We start from the raw sequence: 22,654 nt of genomic DNA on the forward strand, positions 1-22,654 counted from the left end.
ACGACTGGACCTAATGGTCAGGGGTCCCTTTACCTTTACATTAAGGTCAACATTCTGGGTCTGAAAGAATCCCCAACCTTTAGAGGCCTCAAAGGTGGACAGGACCCAAAGCCATATAGAAAAGAAGAGTTTGAAGAAAATCTACAGAGCGCTGCTGGAGCTGCTGTCCTTTAAAGAAAATATGGCAGCTAAAGGAACCTCTTGCTTCAACTCATCCAAATTACTGAGGTGTACATTTCAAACTGTAACCCTTTTATTTAGAAATGCCCTTTTCCCTTTGCAAAATAAAATGTGCACCAGCAGAACCTTTTGTCTACAAGGTTCTATTACGAAAAGGGCAGGGTGCTTGAGGAACGCTGCTCTCCATGATACTTTAAGCTACCCGGGTCAGTTTTCAGCAGACAGATTATCTTGGCAGAGAAAGGGTGACGTCAGACATGAAAAGAGGGTTGTGGCCCATCCATCCTGGAGAAGGGGGCCTGAGCGCTGTTTTGCAAACAACAACAACACCACCCTCTCCTTTGCCAATAAAATAAGTACTCATAAAGACAATGGGAATTCCTTCCAAGTAAACATGCACAGGATACCCATAGCTTTAAAACATTCTTCATCCGGTTTCTGCATCAAGGAACACCAGATTCTGCAACCTGTTTAAACTATGCAAATGCAGCAAGCTTGCAGAATCTCTCGATTCATTTCTTCAGTGGTTATTCTTTTGCTTCTGCAAGCTAAGAGCAAGAGGTCAAAGAGCTTGACGGGATGATGAAGAACCTTTCGGAATGGAAGTTAATCATAGCGTTGGAAGGGACCAAGAGGGTCACCTAGCCCAGCCCTCTTAGGTCTTAGGGTTAGCCAAGACAGCAACAACGGACGAATCTGGAGAAATTATTTTATTGCACAGATGGACATTTGGACATTAAGCAGTTGATATCATACCGGCCAAGTGGGGGTGGAGGGTGTTGTAAGTTGCTAAGGTTGCCATGTGGCTAGATTTCATATTCAACTTAGCCTTAGGGTGAAGACAGACATAACACTCCGGACAGCCAGTTTTCCCACTTCCCCAAGGTGTGACATCAGCTTCATCTTGACTTACACACAAGTGAATTTATGCACATCCTTCCCCACCTTTCAGTACGTCACCCACCTCCCTCCTTCAAATGCTTCTTAACAAGGCATTGTGAACATTAATTCAATTCAGAAATACTAACAAGTTGCAAAACTTTTCTCAGGGTTGGTGAAGTCCCAGGTGCTAGCCAGTCAGTGCTCATCCCTGGTGCTTCCCGACACACTGAAAACTGGTACATGGGCGTTCTGTTTTTTTCTTTCTTTCTTTCTTTTCATTCCAGGACAGAAAACGGTACATTATATTTTAGGGTACAGTTTCACATCCCTTCCAGCAAAACTTAAGAATGTTATGCCTGTCCTCACATTGAGGGGGTGGGGTGGGGCTGGTCTGAAAACGGGCACAAAATGAATAAGAAGAATCGGGGGAACGAGCAATTGGAGAGAGATGGCATAGGTCAAGGAGGTGTGTGTGTGGTTTTGCTGAGAGGAGAGAGAAGCCCAGAAACAGGAAGTGGGGTAGGGGTGGGCAGGAACATCCCTCCTCCTCCTTCTCCTCCTCCTCTCACAGGGTCTGAGATCTACAGGATGGAAGCATCTCCAAGCACAGCGGAACCAGGCAGGTGGGCAGATTGAAGGACGCCCGGGTCCTAGTGCTTCGCTATGTCTCCTTTTTTGAGGATGATCTGCCTTTGCCAAGGCGCCAATTTGGATTCATCATACCCAAGAGTCCTTAGCTTTTCTGACTGCTCTTTTTCCTTCTCTTCCTCTTCTCGCCGCAGCTTTTCTTCCTCTTTTCTGTTGGGAAGGAAAAGGGAGGGGAGGCTCAGCTGGTTACCAAAGGCTCGGGAGGCAACCAAAGCTAAAATGCCCGTTCATTCAGCACATAGGTGAACTGCGGAACTCCCTCCCACAGGAAGCAGTGACAGCCACCAACCGGGATGGCTTTAAAAGGGGAGTGGGCAAGAAGGCGACCAATGGCTGCTAGCCATGATGGCTATCCTCTGCTTCCATGACCAGAGGGCAGTAATGCTTCTGAATTGCCAGTTTCTGGATTTCAAGAGACCCCAAAGTTAATGAATACAGAACAAGTGAGTAACTATGGCTTATTATCCTAATAATGGGTGTTCAATTGTTATTTTAGATAAAGTCGACATACCAGACTGTGGGAAGACCATTCTTGACACTGAGCGATAATAAGAACTGGAGAACCCCTTTTTGTGTGGAAAGAAGACTGAATGAAACTGGGGGTGTCTGGGGTTGAAGTTTGGGGAAACATCGCCTAGCAGAACGAGGAACAGCTGGATATTATCCTGGAATACAGCTGGATACTTTGAATAACCTTAATATACATAATTGAAAGATGGAGAGCCACAAGTCCTCCTTATTTCTTTGTCACCTCTCTCTTTTTTATTTCTTGTGATCTTTTTCTTCTTGTCATCCCCCGCCCCATTTTTTTCTCTTTTATCTCCCATGTTTTTGCTTTTGTTTTATTTTCTAATGTCCTCTTCTCCAGGTTAATGAGGGTATGCACAGGGATGGTTGGTAGGTGAAAGGCCCTGTGTGAGAGGCAGGGAAGGGGAGATCTCCCAGGGTGGGAGGCTGGGGGGAGAAAGGGAAGGTCCTAGGTGAGAGCTGAGAGGGTCTGTCCCCCCCCCCCATCTGTGTGTGACAAGGGTTAAGATCTACCTTTGGGAGAGGGTATTTTATTTTATTTTATTTTATTGCCCCCTTTCTCTTTTCTTTCTTCTTCTTCTTGTTGTTGTTGCTGCTTATTTAGATTAGTTCAATTAGTTCATTTTTTTTATATTGTATGTTGAAGTGTTTTGATAATTTTTAAAAATAAAAACAAAACAAATCTCAACCCTCTTTTTTGCCAATCCTTAAGCCGCCACCCTTCCGAACCAGTCACGAAAGTAATGACTCACCGCTTTTGCTCTCTGCAGAAGAAAAGGAAGAAGAAGAAGAAAACGCACCCGTTAGATCCCAAATTTATAAGAGTAATACTATAAGCATCTACTCAAAATCAAGCATGGATGAATATCTTCATTTTTGGTTTGTTCCACTTTTAAGAGAAACCACAGCAGTGTTGTCGTTAATATGCCAGAGGCATGTAGAGAATCCACCCCCTTCCAATGGCTGAGAACCTGCCTGCTGCCATCTATTGTCCCAGGTCTCCAACTTTCCTCTTTTTCCACCCACAGTATGGATAATAAATAAAAACAAATAGGGCCAGTGAGAAGCTGCAGGAGAGATTGGCCTTGCCTGGCTTGCTACCTTCCCCTCTTGTTGTCTTTCCCCACCTACCGTCTCCAAAATGTGGCTAAACAGCCCCATGCTGAAAACGTAGCACAACATAATTTAGCACCAATTTAACAACAACTCGGGACGTGGGTGGTGCTGTGGGTTAAACCACAGAACCTAGGACTTGCTGATCAGAAGGTCGGCGGTTCGAATCCCCGCGACGGGGTGAGCTCCCATTGCTCGGTCCCTGCTCCTGCCAACCTTGCAGTTCGAAAGCACGTCAAAGTGCAAGTAGATAAATAGGTACCGCTCCGGCGAGAAGGTAAACGGAGTTTCTGTGGGCAGCTCTGATTCGCCAGAAGTGGCTTAGTCATGCTGACCACGTGACCCGGAAGCTGTACGCTGGCTCCCTCGGCAAATAAAGCGAAATGAGCACTGCAACCCCAGATTCAGTCACGACAGGACCTAATGATCAGGGGTCCCTTTACCTTTACCTTAACAACAGCCCATATAGGATACGATCTTTGATTCCCATTTTGCAAGTCCAGCCAGGTTGCAGCCTCTATTGGTACTCCTGGGCTGTTTGCTCAGTGCTGTAGTTAGAGTGGTGGACTACTAGGAGCTGGAAGAGACCAGGGTTCGAATCCCCACACGGCCACGAAGCTCACTTGGGTGACCTGGGGGTGGGGTGCAGTCCCTGCCTCTCAGGCTAGCCTACCTCACAGGGTTGTTGTGGGGATTAAATGGGGAAGGGGAGAACCTTGTGCACCACCTTGAGCTCCTTGGAGGAAAAGGCGGCACACATTTGCAATCAATAAAGGATGCCCTTGTCGACAGCATCCCTTGAGCTGCGTTTCCTCCCCCTGGAGCCTGCGCTCACCTTTCCTCCTCCATCTTCTTGCGCAGGATATCCCTCCGCCAGGCGGGCATGGTAGCCAGTCGAGCCTCTTCCTCTCGCTCCTGCAAGGCAAAAGAAGCGGTTGAGGGTTTTCCTTCTGCTCAAGCCTGCGAGAAGGGCTGGAAGAAAGGGAAACGGAGGCCGGAGAGAGAGAGAGAGAGAGAGCAGAGAAGGCAGGTGCATCTGTTCCAGAGCTCCAAGGCTGGCTGGAAGAGTTTTGTGGCCCCAGAAGGGAGGAAGGGGACATGGAAGCTGAATTTGTCCTGGAACACTTACAGGGGAAAGCAGGGATTGGTGGCGGCAGCAGGACATAAGAACCACCTTTATGGCAATGGGCAAAACAGGTGAACCCCTTTGCCACCCATTCTCCAACGGATATCTGCTCTGGGTGCTGATATCTGGCACCCAACAGGGAGATAAACTTACTTAACTACAGCATGCAGACCCTCTCCCCTCGGTAATCTGCTACAGAAACCATGGAATGGGCTTGTGGTTCGGGGTAGAAAAAGCACTGAAGATCCATTTGTTTTGATCAACTTTTCTGTTGATTAGGAAGCTGTCTTGAGGCTGCAGAACTAATCTGGCTGTTAACCTCTCTACTAGGTAGCTAAGAAGAAAGGTGAAAGCATAACACATACACACACCCTCGTGCTCAGAAAACCAGCTCAGGCTGGGAAAGGGAATTCTATGCCTTGCTGCTGCTTTGGAGATGCCACTGGACGTTGCTTCACTTTGGTGCAATTAAGTGGCGACGCCTTAGGACAGAACTCTGCCAAGTTCTGCCAGAGATCGGGAATGTGTTAGCTGTGCCTTGGACTTCTCTGCCCCGCTGCCAACACTTCCTGCATTCTGGCATGTTTGTGGCTAAACTCAGAGCCACTGGAACTGGAAAGGAATCTCAGAAAGGAGGTAGGTGGGGAAAAGTTCAAGAAGGATCTAAACAGGGGGTTTTGCCAATCTCTCCACACCGCAAAACCTCCTTGCTGCTGGAACTTTGTGCATGGACCTTATTTGCAAAGGGGTTTGCACACTGAAATAATTTCTCCAGGATAAGTTGGTCAGAGCAACTTCCCCTTTGGGCGGGGGGCTGCTGTAGGCATGGCAGCCTTTCCAGGAAGATTTCACAATGGGGAAACAGCCAGCCAGGTAACCCTGCCTTTGCATGCTTTCCCACAGCGAGAGAACCACCAGAAAGCATTAGACGTCCCTGTAGAAAAACATCAGTTTTTGCTCCAACAAATGGAAGGAATCAGGCTGAATTTGCTGTTAAGGCTGTGAGCTGCTCTATGGTCAGCACAGTGCCTGAAACATCGACTGCTTATCCACACCTCCACCTCCCAGTCTTGTAAACCCTCTGTTGTTTTTGTTTTAAAAAATATTTGGAGGCTTTGCACTCCGTTTGACTGGGGCAGGTGCAGGTGACTACAGAATTCTATGCTCTCTTAAAAAGTGCCAGATTTGGTCCCATTCTGTGGGTATGGCTAGCACAGGCTAGTCCAGGCTTCCTCAACCTCAGCCCTCCAGATGTTTTGAGACTACAATTCCCACCATCCCTGATCATGGGAGTTGTAGGCCAAAAACAGCTGGAGGGCTGAGTTTGAGGAAGCCTGGGCTAGTCAATGAAAGAAATATTCCCTCTAGATGGTACCCAAGGCAACCCTTTGTCCTTCTTCTTTTAGAAAGCTTTTAAAAAATAAAATAAAATCCTTTGTCAACAAGGCAGGCACCCTTCTAAAACTTGGACAAAATTTGCATCTGCACATATAAATCAGCATAGGCAAATGTTATGCAAATTTGTGTCACGGGTCAGGATAGGCAAATCTTGGTTCCTTTTAGTTTCTCATTTTTTCTAATCTGAATTTCAGTCAGTTTGTGATTCCCCCCATTTAACCCTCATGAAAACTCACGCGCATTTTAGTGCGAATTCCTCCTAATATACAATTTTGTGTGTGTACAATTTGGCCTAATATACACATTTTGGAGAAGTAATTCATCCCAATACCATGCATTTTTTTATTTAAAAAGTTCTTTTCTCTATCTAGCTATGCGTTGTTAAAGACTCTACCCTAGCATGTGTAATTTTGCACACATTACTTGGCTGGAGAAATGCATTGCAAAATTCGGAGAAGTTAGAATTTTGAAGAATGGCTGTGTTTCAGAAAAGGTGAATTAGGCTTTTACATACAAATCCCCACCCCTACTCTTAGTTCTGGGCCTGGGCCCCAAGTCCTTTACGGACTGAGACTCGTTCCAAATGCCCTTTCCCCCTTAAAAATCCCGTCTAGTTTCTCAGCCTTTTGGGGCAATATTCTGTGCTGGTGTAGTGTTGTTCAGCCCTCAATAGCTAAGGGAAGGTGAGTGCAGATTGTCAAGAGGTCTAGGATGAATTGGGAAATGTGTATGTAAGTGGGAGGGAGTGATGTACCTTTCTAGAGAGCAGGAATCACACCCAAGCTTTTCCCCTCCCGACACTACAAGTTGTCATTTCTTAGCTGCCTTAAAACAACATGATTCTCTGTGAACAGCAGGTCCTCTACAGTAGTACAGGGTGTTTGGGGTTTTTTTTGGCATGGGTGGGTGTGAAGAAAGAGTAGGAGACCAGTTAAGAGATCGGAGAACAGTTTTGACAGTGGGGTCAGGGATCGTGGAAACAGGACCACAGCAAAAGAGCAGAAGATGGAGATGGATCAGGAATCCCACCAGGGCAAGCCGCTTAGGTGGAAGAGCCCAGCAAGCACGAGGGGGTTTAGCGCTCAGCCCCCACAGAGAGGTGGGACCTAAATTCCTGGGAGATTTACTGCTGAGAGGATAAAGGGGCTTATACGTGTGTAGGAACTGGAGGTCGTACGAGGCTATGGCTGGACTCAGGTACAGAGCCAGGATTGGCTGGTAAAGTTGCAAGTCCAGGGGGCAGCTGAGGCCAGTGTTGCTTGGGGGGGGCTGGAGGGGGGGAGAGGCTACTTTTACAGAGCATTTCCAGGGAAGCGACAGAGGACATGCTTGGCACACTGAAGAGCCCAGCTTCCCTGGGAAAGGCTCCTGTCTGGAACCCTGGACAGAAGAAGAGCTCTGCTGGATCCGGCCCATCCTAGTCCAGCATCCTTTTCTCACATGGGTAACTGTTCTGAAACGCAGGCCCAAGGGAAGGCTTGTGGTTGGGTGCAGGGCTACCAAAGAAGGAGTCCAAAACCATCACAGACCCTCCAACATTTCTCTGATGAAATTAGGGACATCCTATTCCATAATTCCATAAAGGGACGCAGGTGGTGCTGTGGGATAACCACAGAGCCTTGGGCTTAGCGATCAGAAGGTCGGCAGTTCGAATCCCCATGGTGGGGTGAGCTCCCATTGTTCGGTCCCAGCTCCTGCCAACCTAGCAGTTCAGAAGCACACAGTGCAAGTAGATAAATAGGTACCGCTTCGGCAGGAAGGTAAACGGCGTTTCTGTGCGCTGCTCTGGTTCGCCAGAAGCGGCTTAGTCATGCTGGCCACATGACCCTGAAGTTGTACGCCGGCTCCCTCTGCCGATAGAGCGAGATGAGCGCCGCAACCCCCGAGTCGGCCATGACTGGACCTAATGGTATACCCCAGCCACTCTGGGAGGCTTCCAACATGTATAAAAACATTGTAAAACGTTAAACTTTTTTTTTAAAAGTTCCCTATACAGGGCTGCCTTCAGATATCTTCTAAAGGTAGTATAGTTACTTATCTCACTGGCTGGAGGGGTGGGGTGTCGCATAACCCCATACCCTCCAGCATTTCTCTATGAAAATAAGGGCATCCTAAGGAAAACCAGGACATTCTGGGATCAAATCAGAAACCAGGACAGCTTTGTAAATCTGGGACTGTCCCTGGAAAATAGGGACACTTGGAGGCTCTCCCAGCAAGGTCTCCCAGGCTTTACAGACCTGGGACAGACAACCCATCTCCTTGCTGTGGGGTCCATCCTATGTCTCTTAATGCCGGGAGACCCGGCAAGCTGATTTGCTGTAAGTCTATGCCTTCCTTTAACAAAGCACTAGAACTGATCACTATGGTGTTTTGGTCATCCTTCTTTAGTATCCTTGCACCCAACCACAAGCCCCTCCTTTGGGCCTGTGGTTCAGAACACCAACCGAATTCTCCCAATTCAGTGCCTGCTCCAGAAGTTGTTCTCTACTTCCCCTCATCCCAGACCGCAGCAGGGACTGATGGGAATTCAGAAATATCTGTAGGGCCACAGGTCAGGGGAAGGCTGCCTGCAGAGGCCCTTTCAGCCAGAGTAGGCAATACTGAGCTTGACAAATCAACTTAGTAGAAGGCAGTGTTCTATGTTCCTATCCAGGAGGGCATTCTTTCCAGGCAATGCACTCTGGGCTGGACAATGGCAGATCAGTAGGAGCAGAAACCAGCAAGAGCTAGTGGACTCAACAGCCTTGGAGGAATGGGCAAACAGGTCAATTTCAGTTTCTCTCTAACTCCCCCCCCCCAAATATTAAGTTCAGTTCTTCGCATTTCTACATCAATTTGGGATTTGTTTTATTTTCAATGTCCTCATCAGCATTTGAGCGCAGGTTTCTCTTTATACATCTTTGCAAAGCAATTTTCTCTCAAAAAATGCAATTTTTGTGTAGCTTTCACTAACCTATTAATTTTTGTGCACACAACTCTCCCCCCCCAAGCATATGCATCTTTGCATGACTGGGAGAACTGCACTGTGACTTTGTGCATATCTGGAAAAATGGGCACATTTCAGCAGGTGCATCATTTCAGGAAGGGCCAATGAGGCGAATGCGAACTTCACCCTCATCTCTATGTGGCCTTGGGATCAAATCCAGCCAGTGCTTCTTTCTGCATATTCGAGTGAGGCCAATTCACACTTTCTTAGCAATTATGGGTTTTTCTGCATGCAAAGTCATCTTTTCCCTCTGCAGTAGTATCTGTGCTGCAGATTCAAGAAGAGAGGTTTAGGCAAAACAAAACTCTCTGCCTGCTGAAAGCTAAGCATTCAGGGTTCTAGCCCTTGAATTGCTAGTTTTCTGCATGCAGGGATTCCCCTGCAAAACATGGAGAGAAATCACTTATGTCCCAGGAGACGCTTGTGTTACTAACTAGTTGTGTTTCACAGCAGACAACTGGGGACAGGCAGAAGGTGGTTCAGTTAGGACCAAACTAAACTAGGACTAAAGAGATCTGGGATCAAATATATATGTCTGCTTTTCCCTTAGTGGAAGGCATGAAGAAACTATAGAAAGGGTGTGGGGAGACCACCATCACCATTACATGGCACTGGTAAAATAGATATTTAGGTGATCTGGATCTCGTCTCTGTTGCATTCTATCCAAGTAATTGCCTTATACTTTCTGCTCTCCTTTCATCACTGTACTGCATGGATAAGGTCTCTCATCCATTCACATTTTGAAATTATTAGAATTCCATTAGTACCACTGGCATACAGTGGTACCTTGGTTCTCAATGCCTTGGTACTCAAACAACTTGGAACCCAAACACTGCGAACCCGGAAGTAAGTGTTCCGGTTTGCGGACTTTTTTTGGAAGCTGAACATGCTGCATTTTGAGTGTTACACTTCTGATCTGAGTGCCACACTTCCATTTTGAGTATTACGCTGAGGTCTGTCTGTTTTTGCTATATATATTGCGTTTTTGTTTTTGCGGCTCTTTTTAGTTTGTTTTTGTGACTGTGTGGAACCCAGTTCAGCAACTGATTGATTGATTGTGTGACTGCAGTACATTGTTTATTGCTTTCATTTTATGGATCAATGGTCTCGTTAGATAGTAAAATTCATGTTAAATTGCTGTTTTAGGGATTGTTTTTAAAAGCCTGGAATGGATTAATTCATTCTGCATTACTTTCTATGGGAAAGTGCACTTTGGTTTTGGAACGCTCTGGTTTTGGAACGGACTTCCGGAACGGATTACGTTTGAGAACCAAGGTGCCACTGTACTTGAACAGTCTTCCTCCAGAGAGGTCCTGGGACCTGGGAGAGAACAGAGTTCAAATCCCCACTTGGCCATGATCAAGGGTGACCCTGGGCCAGTCACTGCCTCTCAGCCTAACCTACCTCACAGGGCTGTTGTGAGGATTTAAAGAGGAAGGGGATAACCATCTATGCCATCTTGAGCTCCTTGGAGACAAAGCTAGGATATAAATGCAATACATAAACCTCAATAAAATAAACCTGCCTGCCCCCCTAAATGCTTTGCACTGCAGTTCCAGTCAGCACAGCTGTGCTAAAAACATCTGGAGAGCACTAGGCTGCGGAAGGCTGAACTAAATGGATCAATCCAGGAGAGTTGTCATTGTTGTTATTGGCAGAAATCTGGATTCTGCACTTTTAATTTATTTATTTTTTAAATGTGGAGACAGTGATGATGCTTAAAAAAGTAAAGGGACCCCTGACCATTAGGTCCAGTCTCAGACGACTCTGGGGTTGCAGCGCTCATCTCACTTTATTGACTGAGGGAGCCGGCGTACAGCTTCCGGGTCATCTGGCTAGCATGACTAAGCTGCTTCTGGCGAACCACAGCAGCACACGGAAATGGCGTTTACCTTCCTGCTGGAGCGGTACCTATTTATCTACCTATTTATCTACTTGCACTTTGACATGCTTTCGAACTGCTAGGTTGGCAGGAGCAGGGACCGAGCAACGGGAGCTCACCCCGTCGCAGGGATTCGAACCGCCAACCTTCTGATCAGCAAGCCCTAGGCTCTGTGGTTTAACCCACAGCACCACCCGTGAATTAATTTCAATTTCTTGTGAGGCTTGGTCTCATGTAGAGAGGCAGGGAATATTTAGGTATTTTAAACAAACATGTACAAAGATCCAGCACATGGCCTGAGCAAGTCTTCCGCCAACAAGAATAGATTTGCTCGATTCCTTCCATGCAAGAGAGAACTTTATTTCTTAACTTCAGTATCAGAGAAAACAACACTTACCCCCCCCCCCACCCATGAACAACAGGCACACTAATCCTAAAATCTCTCCACACACGCCCCCCCACCCAAGCCTCAACCCCCCTGTTTCCCCCCTATTGCACCAGCTGGAGCTAACAAAGAGGAGCAAAGTGGGAGGTGGAATGGAACGTTTGCAGGTCAACACACTGAGCTAATCAGAAGATGCCACTTCTGCCACAAGTCAAAATCACACAGCTCAAAGATCACGCAAGCAGAACGAGAGGTTGATGCATCTGTTCGTGTTTCGATTGCCCAAACTTCCCCGAGTGATGATTTGATTATTTGCGATGTGCTCTGAGATATAAATAAATTCCTGCGGGGAAAATGAGGACACCACCGCACACTCAATAATAGGGGGTGGTGGTGGTTGCGGTCGGAAATTCTAGGACCCTGTTTCCAGGTGATTTCAAGGGCTGAGAGCGATCTGCTGCTACTGTGCTACAAACCACAGACAGCCAAATAGATGCGATGTTATTTGTGCACATGGCTGTGGGTATTTTAATTTTTTATTTTTAAAAAAGAATGGAAATAGCTGTGGGAAGGTCCGATTTGGATTGGGACCGTGGTTGGAGGCAAAGGGTTAAAGGCCCCCTCCTGATCCGCATCACACACCTCCCCGCAATGAATGCTACTTACTTTAAAACAAACAATCACACTATTGCTAACTGAATAATGAAAACATTGCGAATGGTACAGACTGCAATGTTTGAAGCGTGTGGAATAAAACAGGCTACTCGAGAGTTGATTTTCCTTCTTCTCGTGGAGTGAGAGCAAGAGCCAGGCTCAGTCTAGGGCCCCATCTGCACCATGCATTTAAAGCGGTCTCACACCACTTTAAGCAGTCTTGGCTTCCGCCAAAGAATCCCGGGAATTGTAACTTGCGAAGGGTGCTGAAAGTCATGAGGAGACTCCCGCAGAGTGGCTTAACAATCAAACTCTGGGAACTCTGGGGGAATAGGGGTCTCCCAACATCTCTTGGCACTCTCAGCAAACTACAGTTCCCAAGAGACTCTGGGGGAAGCCATGACTGTTTAAAGTTCTACTGCTTCAAATGTACAGTGCAGATGGAGAATAGGTTGCTTAGGGCAGGTAGTAGATTTGAGATCTAAAGGTAGGTCTCTAAGTGATTTGCAGGAGATCAGCAAGGACTCTGACTCCCAGATGTTCGATAATAGCAAATTTATACTAAATTAGGCTGCTGAGATGAAGAATGCTTTTTGGAGGGAGATGGAGAGGATCAGGGGTGTTGTGTGTTCCAGTACTGAAATCCATGCTCAAGGACATCCTGTTCCTTAATTCTAAGAGTATATTTGCACCTGGCTCTGCCTGATGGCTCTCAGGGCTTGAGTAAAACTCAGAATAGATCACCAAAGCCTAAAATCTGCCCTTCCTTGGCTTACTGCAACTACTCAGCGTTACAATTTCCCAAAGGAGCGGGCTACCAAACCTCTGACCCTCAAAATAGTGAAAGATAACCATGCCCTAGTGAAGGCCTCAGCCTGAGACCAAGGAAAGCAACTGATGGTTGACATTAGGGCCGGCCCTGTCATTGGGCAAAGCACAAGGTCAGCTGCCTCGGTCGGCAGATGCTGAGGGGCAATAGTTCCTCCTCCCTGCTGGCCATTCCTCCTGAGCCCTCGCATTGCGAATAGATCAAGCTGCACATATAATCGTTCACGTGCCCCTTCCATGAGAGCCCTGGAGGGCAGCAACATGAGAACGGGCCTTTTCTGCAGTGGCTCCCAGTTTGTGGAATGCTTTCCCCAGGGAGGTTTGCCCATCATTGCGTATCTTTAGGTGCCAGGCAAAAAACCTTTCTTTTCTGTAACTAGGCCTTTGTCCGATTAACACTCTAGAATCATAGAACTATAGAGTTGGAAGGGACCACTGGGGTCATCTAGTCCAACCCCCTATAATGCAGGAATCTTGCCTGATGTGGGGCTCAAACGTACAACCCTGAAATTAAGAGTCCCATGCTCTACCACCTTTTTTTGAAGGGTGTGTGTGTGTTATTGATTTGTGTTTGCTTTATTGTGTACTTTGCGTTCTCATTTTTATTTCTATGTTGTGAACTGCCCTGTGATCTTTGGATGATATGTAGCATATAAATTTAATTCATAACAATATTCTCATTCATAAATGCAGCAAAGGGGGAAACAAATCATGAATAAATGCATAGATATTCTGTGCCTTAGACTATTCAGCTCTGATCTTCCCTCATATCTTTGGTCATAGGGGAAGAGCAGGAAGAGGACATGTAGTGTAGATATGATGTCTGCTCTTCCTACTGATCTGAAAGAAAAGGAGCCTTTGAAGCCAATTCTGCACAGATTCAGGGGTACTGTGTACTGACCATGACCATATGTGTGACCCCACTGTTGCTGGTCTGTCTTGGGTCTCAACATGTTGACGTACCAGGCGGACCAAAGGTCTGGTGCATCAAAGGATTGCAGGGGCAGCTCAGCTAGACCAGGCGAATGGTCCACATAGGACATAATTTTGTTTGCCACGATGGCCAATCAGGTGTCTCTGGGAAGCTGAGATGATGATGACAACCTTCCTCAGATACTCACAGAGCTCTAGGAATGTGACTAGAAGCACCATGGCTCAGTGGCAGGGCACCTTCAGGTTGGGAAACAAACCCCTGTCTGAAACTGGAGATGCTGCCAGTCAGTGTCGACAAACTGAGCTAGTTGGACAAAAGACCTGATTTAGTGTTTAGCCATTGTGATCAGCAGAGGTTGGCAGACCTACCACCCCCTCTCTGTAAAAATTGGTCTCGTCCTTTCCCCAAGACTGGCCACCACCAACCTCATAGTAGCAAATCCCTTGTATTAATTACATGATGGGTCAAGGAGACATTATTTACGCCTGCCCTGAATAATGCAAATCAGTGGGTTCTCAACGAATTGGAGACGTTCTCCCAATAGGAGTAAGGCGAAGCGCACCTCTGGCCCCTCGCCTCTGTTCGCCAAGACACGGAAAGGCCTTCGCTGAGGGCCCCCATGTCCTCAGCCCCCTCCTCATTCCCACCACCGGCTTGAATAAAGTTGTCGCCTTTGAGAACAGCCCCAAGATGACTTTCCACAAAGGTGGGTTGGGCCACAGTGGCGCTGGTAGTCTGCACTGTGTGCCTCTGAGTTTGCATGGAAAAAACCGGGGCTGAATCTCTCTGCGCATGCCCTCTCTCCACCCTCCCAGGAATCACCCTCAGATATCAAACATCTCAGCCTCCTTCTCCTTCCAGAAGGAGAAGCTGCGGTCTATATAGCGGCAAATGTCTTCGTTGCTAAACTCCCCGAGCTCCGAAACGAGCTGGACCGAGTTCTTCCTGCTCTTGGGGTCGAGGGACGCTGGGGTCAGTTCATCTGTAGTCATGCTGGGCTCTTGGACACTGCTGACCAATGTTTGGGACGACGCCTGATGGGAGAGAACGGAAGGTGGGCGGGGAGATGACACTGCCGACCGCTCTGCGGAAGCCGCCTGGTCGGGCTGCAGGTTGTCACCAAAGAATTCCTGCTTGAGGTCCTCAAAGCCGTCCAGCCAGTCCCTCTTGCCGGCCTCTACCTCCTCCATCACCACCTTGTGGAAGTGGCGGATGAGCTCCCAGCTGTGGCTGCCCAGCCGGTCGAACATCTCATAGCAGAGGAGGTGGCGGAACTTGCGCTCTGCACGGCTCATGCTCATCTCCAACAGCTGGAAGTAGCCCAGCATGAAGAGGTCCAAGGTGAGGCTGTCGTAGGCCACAGGTGTGCCGCTGATGTGGGGCAGGAAGTGCTCGGGCCAGTAGAGCATGTTGGTGCGGCTCAGGCGGCGAATCTGCCTGGTGGGCACCTGGCTGATGATGCTCCTCCAGTGGGCGATCAGCTTCCCGACCACTTGCCGCTGCTTCATGAAATACAGCAGCCGGTCGTCCTCGCTGGGCTTCCTCCCCAAGGGCATCAGCCGAGCTCCGTCCGAGTTGGGGTTTGCAGCCTCAGAGGCGGCCATCTTCCTCTTGGGCGTGGCCTGCCTGACCGACTCCGTGAAGGTCCACTTCTTCCAGTGCTCCAGGAATAGGTAGACAATCCTCTCCTTCCGCATGTCGATGTAATCCTGGACACAGCTCAACTCTGTCTGGACCGGGAGGCTACGGGTCATGTGGTCAGGGCTGAACAGTGCCTCCCCGAAGGGGTCTCCCGCCACGCACGGGACGTCAGCCTGCTTCGGGAAAAGGACTCCCGCTTCGCTGTAAAGTAGAGGTGCATGAGAAAGAGGGATGGGCGGCTCCAGGCCCATGGTGGAGATCTCCTCTTCCCCGAGCCCACCAAATGGCTCAATGCCGGTGATGTAGTCTTCTTCCAAGATGGGCTCCCGGCCAAGAGTGAACTGAGCTGTCCCCACCGGCAAGGACCGCTTCCTCTTGTACACCCGGCTGGGCATGGCATTGGGCACCTGTGCCTGCATGTGCAGTTCATAATTGGCCTTGAGGTTCTTCACCGACACCCCCCACTGCATGATCTCCTTCTCCACCTCCTCCCGGGTGCAGCTGAAGGACTGCGACCGAGTGATGTTGGAGGGGCCTTCTTTGAGAGGTGGTGCGGCCCCCACGACAGCAATGCTGCCTGCCTGCTCTGGCCCTTGCGGGGTAACCATGTCTGCCAGGGTAATGGCCTTCCCACCCAGGGTGGCCAGGAGGAGCGCCATGCTCTTCAGGAGGGTGGAGATCTTGCTGCACCAGGCCGGGAGGTCCTCAGCCTGGCCTTGCATGCGCTTGGGGTTGACGGTGAAGTGCTCCTTCGCCAAGGCGGCTGAGACGGGCAGCAGCTGCTGCAGCTCCTGCTCCAGCTGCTCCAGCTGGGTCTCCACCTTCTGCACCTTGTGCATCACCTGGAGGTTCTCGATCTGCCTCTCCAGGTAGAGGATGTCCTCCTCGGTCATGAGCTCCCCGAAGGGCCCCAGGATAGCCTTGTGGGCATGGGAGTAGCGCCAGCCTTCCTGGTGGCTGGAGGGAAGCTACGGCAGGGCAGAAAAGAACAGAGGGCAAAGGGGCTCCCTCAGGACCGTCCTCTACATTTGCCCGGGTTTCGCACACGCCACAAGGCCTTACATGTCCCTTCGTGGTGTAATGGTGGCGCAACACGTTGGCGCTCCCAGGGAGTTGCGCAGGCCGGGATGGGGCAGGTGGGGTGCAGCGGGGCAGGGGAAAACGGGAAAGTGGTTGGAGGGGGGAGGAGATAGAGACACTTACAGTTTCCAGCTCACGTGGCGGGCAGCGAGAGAACCACAAGGAACACAAGGGTGTGATCGACTCAACGGCAGAGGCCGCAGGTATGATGCTCACACATTACACCACCGAGTGATCATGTAAGGCATTTAACGCTGCAGTATCGTGCTTTGTAGCGAACGGGGTGTGTGTTGTCTGTTAGGGGGCCCTTTTTCAGGAAAAGCAGGGTGGTTGGTTGGTTTTACTTAGACAGACAGACCAAATTGAAGACACGGCAGCAAAGAGTGGAGCTTGGTGGGCCACCATCAGATGCTGGGAACCCCAGCCTTGAGCCAAGGACCCTTGGCACCTACTGCAGGTTAAATGCACTTCAGAGTCAGCCACACCAAGGCAAAGGATGCAGGACCATGCCAACCACATGCCAGCCGCATGCCCCTCACCTCTCCGCCTCCCCCCAGCTGGAGCACACAGAAAAGTCTCAGGTGACCAAACGAGGTGGGAAAGAAGAACCCTGAGCCCTGGAGGCTCAATGAACTTGATTTGCAAAAGGGGCCACGGAACCAGGCTGCTCATGTTGGAGACTGAAGGTCAAGGAAGGAAGGAAAGAAGATGGATCATAGACTCACAGAATTGAAGAGTTGGAAAGGACCTGAAGGGTCCTCTGGTCCAACTCCCTGCAATGCAGCTAAGGATGGGTGGAGGGATGGAGAGATGGATAGGACTGATAGCTAGATAGATACAGGTGTCCATAGGAACAATCTGCTAGCGGGGGTTGATATAACTGTATCTCATCATACAACACAGCAGTCCAAACCCTGGTTATGGAGGGGTGCAGCAACTGGTGCACCCACAGCTCATACTGGCCCAGCGGGGAAGGGCAGGGAAATCAAACCAGTGCAGTAATTGTCCCTAGGCCCCTGCAGGTAGCACACGAACCTGTCCAGCTGGCAGAACAATGCTGTTTGTCACTCTGCAGCAGAGGGGGATGTCTGCTCACCACAAGTCCTTACCCCGCCTTAGCTGGTGCAACAGATTAGATTGCAGCCTGCATTGCTTGCCTTTGACAGAGTGTCTGAGCCAGGTGGATGGAGGTCCAGTGGGCCAAATCTGGCCACTGAAGCAAGTTATTCCGATGAATGTAGTGATCATAATCAGAGTAGTTTCTGTTATCTAGAGCCAATGGTGGTGTAGGGGTTACTGCATTGGACTAGGACCTGGGAGAGACCAGGGTTCAAATCCCCACTCAGCCACAAAGCTCACTGGGTGACCGTGGGCCAGTCGCTCTGTCTCAGCCTAACCTACCTCACAGGGTTGCTGTGGGGATTTAATGAGGAAGGGGGAAACCATCTATGTCACCTTGAGCCCCTTGGAGAAAATGCTGGGATATAAATACAATAAAGAAATCATAATAAAATAAAACCGTCGCTCCCAAACGTTTTAAATTGCAGTTCCAGCCAGCATAACTGTGCTAAAAACATTTGGAGAGCATTAGGTTGTAAAAGACTAAACTAGATTGATCTTTGGACCAACCCAGTAGAATTTTTGTTATGGTTGTTATTGGCAGAAACCCAGACTTCTGCACTTAGTTTGGAGGAAAGGTGGGATAAATGGATAAATAAATATAAATGGTAATAATAGTAGTAGTAGGAGGAGGAGGAGTACAGTAGTAACAACAATTGCATTTTAATCCATTTCTAGCTTATCATTGATTTCATTTTCTGAACAGTTTAGATAGCTGTTCTTCTGTGTCATTGCCTTATTCTTCCTGTAAAGCCCTTTTGAGATTTCCCCCTCACAACCAAGCAATGTACAAACCTCGTGAAATAAAACAAATTTAGAAAACCCAAATGATTAGGAATAGTAAACAACAGTACCATATTGGAAGGGCCACAGGTGAGCCGCTCCTTGTCCTAAAGTAACGTTAGGGCACTTTCCTAAGTAATATTCAAAGGTTCCTGCCAGCTAATTTTGTGGATCAAAATGATCTGACCCAGGAGAAGGCAGTCCCCAGGGGTGGGTGGGCGTGGTTCCTCCCAGGAAACCCACTCTGAGCTGGAGAACAGTAGATCAGGAAGGGGAGGAGAATCCAGAAAGAGCTAGTGGACTGAGCAGCCTTCCTCAGCCCGGTGTCCATGCTGTTGGGACCCTTATCAAGCCCCGAACAGTCTAGCCCAATAGTCAGGGGTGAGTTCAGCAGCATTTGAAGGGGGTCTTGAGGCCATGGGGGCAAGGGTTGATGCTTTCCTCAGAGGGAGCCTCACAGCAAACACAGGTGACAAGACCAGGGCACGCAGCACCACGCCATGCTGACCAGCCCCCCCACGCCCCCCACGCTTCCTACCTTGCGCCTCTGCTCTTCCTCTTCCTGGATCTTCACCTGCAGCTTACGGACCATCACCTGGCGCTTCCACTCCGGGATGGGTCTCCCCTGCTCATCGTGGGTGGGGATCAGGGCCTCAATGTCCACCTGGCCAGCCGCGGCTGACGAGGAGGGCGACAGCGAGGAGCCATTGACCACTGGCTCCGGGGAGGCCGCCGGTCTGGGCGCGGGAGGCGCATCCGGGGTGGACGGAGGGGTCGGTGTCCTAGTAGGGGAAGGGGAAGATGCAGGAGTCTCGACCTGGAGTTGGGTGGGGTGAAAAGGAGCCAAGAGTTAGGGACGAGAGTTCGGTTTGCACTTACTTATTTCATAAAACGGATACACCGCTTGTGTGTAAATCAGCGGTCTACCCAAAAAAGATAAAACAAGAACATTATCACAAAGGAAAATGGACAACAGCCCTGTTTTGAAGCCCGTAAGTGACAAAGCCTGTTTGCTGTTGCTAACCACCTCCTAGAACAGCTCACTGGACCAATTTCAAGCGGGGCTAGATCCGTGGGAGGTTTCCCTGTCCTTATGGCCTGTGTGAGCCAACACCCATACACTTAATCAGTAGACAGATTTTTTATGACATTGTCACTCAGAGAAGTGAGAGTTTGGGGAAGGATCAATGTCAAGGCCTGAAGTTGCGTCTAGTATTTTGCCAATGCTACCCGTCTGCTCGCTGTTAGACAAGGTCTTCCCATCAAGGGCTGTGATCAAGCGTCGTAGGGGTAACTCCTTGATGTGGAGGGCACAAACCAACCAGATCATCTGACGACCAAGCTTGACCCATGGTACCACCCTCCCAGCCAGGGGTTCTGCCCCATTCCCCAGAAACCTCTTCTTGATGTTTTGACAGGATCTCCTTTAGTGCAATTTGGATTCATCGGTTTGGCCTCCCACCCAAGTCTTAACTTTTGTAGAATCATCTCCAATGGCCTGCAGGCCTTTCTTCACGAAACCTACAAGATGATTAGCAATAACTCCAGCTGGTTTGAGCCCTTCTCCGGAGCGAAGTGGTAGATATTCTCTTCCACCGAGTTCACTGCACACAGAATAATGTTGTTCTGTGATGATGCTAGGGAACTACTGATCAGAATGATATGCTTTCTTCTTGTTGTTCTTCATCTTCTTCTTCTTCTTCTTCTTCTTCTAGTTTATATACCGCCCTATACTCGCAGGTCTCAGGGCAGGTCACAGAATAAAATCAGAACATAAAACCACAAAAGACATAATCAAAATAAAAACAACAACCCAATAACCCCCCCCCCCCCAAATTTTAAAGGGCATAAAAGTTACGCTTTCAGCATAACTTTAGTTGTAACTTTACAGCCATCAAGTAATCAGTTTCACCTTTCTGACAAAGATAATAGGATTCCTGATCCAACAATTTCAAACCTTTTTCTCGGACCTGACTGGCTTTATTGTGATCAACCACGAGTTTTGTTGTCTTCTTCGGTGATCAAGCCAGCATCCATAAAGGTGGCAGTGGTGATGGAAGCTGTGGCATGCAGGCCAGCACCGTATCTGATGCTCTGCATGGCAACATCATGTATTTCTAATGTATTATACTCTTGTCTTTTTCTATTAGAAGTAGAAGGCGTGCTTGGTTTTCCTAATGTCCATTCATAACGTCCGTAATTTCCATCTTGGGCATCAGCTATTTGCTCTTCATTTTCACCAGCAGAGAAAATCATTTCATTTGACGGTTCTGAAGCATCCCGTTTCCTTCTTCTCTGCTTATATTCTGCAAGGCTTCTTCTCTCATCTTGCCACTTCCACTTATGTTCAGGCATATTATATATATATATATATATATATATATATATATATATATATATATATATATGCAGGTTTTGGTGTCCTCGGGTGTCTTCCCGTGTAAAAGTTGGGGTGTCTAGGCGACGTTTCGACGAGGTCTCACTCGTCATCTTCAGGCTGGTGCTTTCGGCTTCTTGTTACTGAAACGTCGCCTAGACACCCCAACTTTTACACGGGAAGACACCCGAGGACACCAAAACCTGCATTCCTGTACCCGTGAAAATCTACGAAAGCATATATATATGATGACGAGTGAGACCTCGTCGAAACGTCGCCTAGACACCCCAACTTTTACACGGGAAGACACCCGAGGACACCAAAACCTGCATTCCTGTACCCGTGAAAATCTACGAAAGCATATATATATATATATATATATATATATATATATATATATATATGACTGCAGGCACTTGGCAATCATTTTTAATCATTTCCATGCCATTTTACACACATTTTCACAGACACACACACACACAAATAATCGGATGAGTCAATATTTTTCTGTAGTTATTTACCAAGCAAAACCAAATTATGTCAATTTAACCAAAATATCTTTTGAATTCCCAAGTCATGTTACAACTTCTTTGTCCATCCTCATTTTTGGCATTGGAAGTTGAAAAATTCAACACGCCCCAATATACCTGTGGTTACGGAGTGCCCATGTGCCTCCAATATTTGTATAAGAAATAAAAGCATGCCCTACATGGGGTGGGGACAGGACACCTATAGCCATTTGAGCTCTTCTCTTTAGATACTTACTGTTTGGGGACACTTTGGCAGGCTTGAGGAATTGCCTCAAGGTGGATTTTGGAATTTGCTTTCTGCCCAGAGTGGCTGGGGAAACCCAGCCGGATGGGCAGGGTATAAACAATAAATTATTGTTATTATTATTACTGCTGGGAACAGTTTGCAAGAGTGCGGCCACGTGGGGCAGAATGCCCTGCAGCTGGAGTGAGGAATCCCCACTGCCAAAAAACCCAGCCTTGTTTTTGCATTAGTAAAAGCTTAAGGACCCCACTGATGAGCCCCCATCTGCTGACCACCCCCACATCCTCTAAGGGCAATGCTGTAGAACTGAGCTCCAGAAGACTCCCCCCCCCCTCTCTCTCTCTCTCTCTCTCTCTCTCTCTCTCTCTCTCTCTCTCTCTCTCTCTCTCTCTTTCACACACACACAGCAGCCAATCAGCTTCCCTGCTTCTAATTACAAAGAGTTAATCCTGCTCCAAAAGCCTCTTTGGGGCCTCTGTCCTCCCCCCACTCCCACTTCTAAGGAGGATAAGGAGGAACGTGGTTGGCAAACAGGCAGGCAACCCAGTGCGTCACCTACGTTGGTGGCTGTCTGGCCAGAGCCCGAGAAGATGGTGGTGAAGCCCTTGCTCTGGGGTGTAGGTTTCAGGCTCTTCCCGGCTTTGATTTCTGCCAGCAGCTCTGCGTTGTCACCGGTCGGAGACATCATGTTGAACGACTTGGTGCCTGAAACAGAGGGTGAAGGGGAGGGCGCGTCAATTTCAGCCCCTCTCACTTTCTCGTTTCTTAAATTCAATCACCTTCTAAATCTGGCCCGTGGACGGTCCGGAAATCAGCGTGTTTTTACATGAGTAGAATGTGTCCTTTTTAAAAAAATGCATCTCTGGGCTATTTGTTGGGCATAGGAATTTGTTAATATTTTTTTTCAAAATATAGTCCTGCCCCCTACAAGGTCTGAGGGACAGTGGACTGGCCCCCTGCTGAAAAAGTTTGCTGAGCCCTGACCTAGGGCTTACATGAAACCCAAGCCACTTCCACGCGGTGGTTGATCGTGACCTTGCTGCTGTTCATACATTTGCAGCATCTACGCCACAATGCCACCACACAATATTTCCCCATTTAATCCGGATTTACTGTTTCCGAGGAAAATCCGATCAGTAAAACAAACCAATAAACCCCCAAAAGAGTTGATCCAGATTAAACGTGGGGGTAGAAAATACAGCGTGGCATTTTGATGAGGATGTTGTCATGTGGATTCTTCCCCTCCTCCAAACCTGTCTGCAATAAACTGCCCACATCTCCTCCTCCGTGACTTGCTAGTTTTCCATGTGGATGTATTTTTTTAAAAACAACAACA

The 22,654-nt window shown here is 48.4% G+C and overlaps 2 protein-coding genes across 2 annotated transcripts in view; both read right to left on the minus strand.

Annotated features, from left to right (window-relative positions):
* Nucleotides 1-875: 875 nt before the first annotated feature.
* LOC309376771 (espin-like) overlaps nucleotides 876-22,654 on the minus strand; it is a 111,293-nt gene continuing 89,514 nt past the window's right edge. Inside the window, exons 10-14 of the mRNA XM_081923557.1 lie at nucleotides 21,878-22,023; nucleotides 18,706-18,984; nucleotides 4,187-4,266; nucleotides 2,991-3,002; nucleotides 876-1,860 (exon numbers count right to left, since the gene is read on the minus strand). Coding sequence (XP_081779683.1) covers nucleotides 1,713-1,860; nucleotides 2,991-3,002; nucleotides 4,187-4,266; nucleotides 18,706-18,984; nucleotides 21,878-22,023 — 665 coding nt within the window. The 3' untranslated portion in view covers nucleotides 876-1,712. The remainder of the gene's footprint in view (nucleotides 1,861-2,990; nucleotides 3,003-4,186; nucleotides 4,267-18,705; nucleotides 18,985-21,877; nucleotides 22,024-22,654) is intronic.
* LOC309375800 (espin-like protein) lies at nucleotides 14,369-17,711 on the minus strand (the record flags this gene model as incomplete). The annotated part of the gene is made up of 2 exons (XM_081921723.1): nucleotides 14,369-16,153; nucleotides 17,667-17,711. The coding sequence occupies 2 exons, from the start codon at nucleotides 17,709-17,711 to the stop codon at nucleotides 14,369-14,371; spliced, it is 1,830 nt and encodes a 609-aa protein (XP_081777849.1).

This window comes from Podarcis melisellensis (genome assembly GCF_964234715.1).
Source record: "Podarcis melisellensis genome assembly, chromosome: 8".
In the NCBI taxonomy this organism is placed as follows: Eukaryota; Metazoa; Chordata; class Lepidosauria; order Squamata; family Lacertidae; genus Podarcis; species Podarcis melisellensis.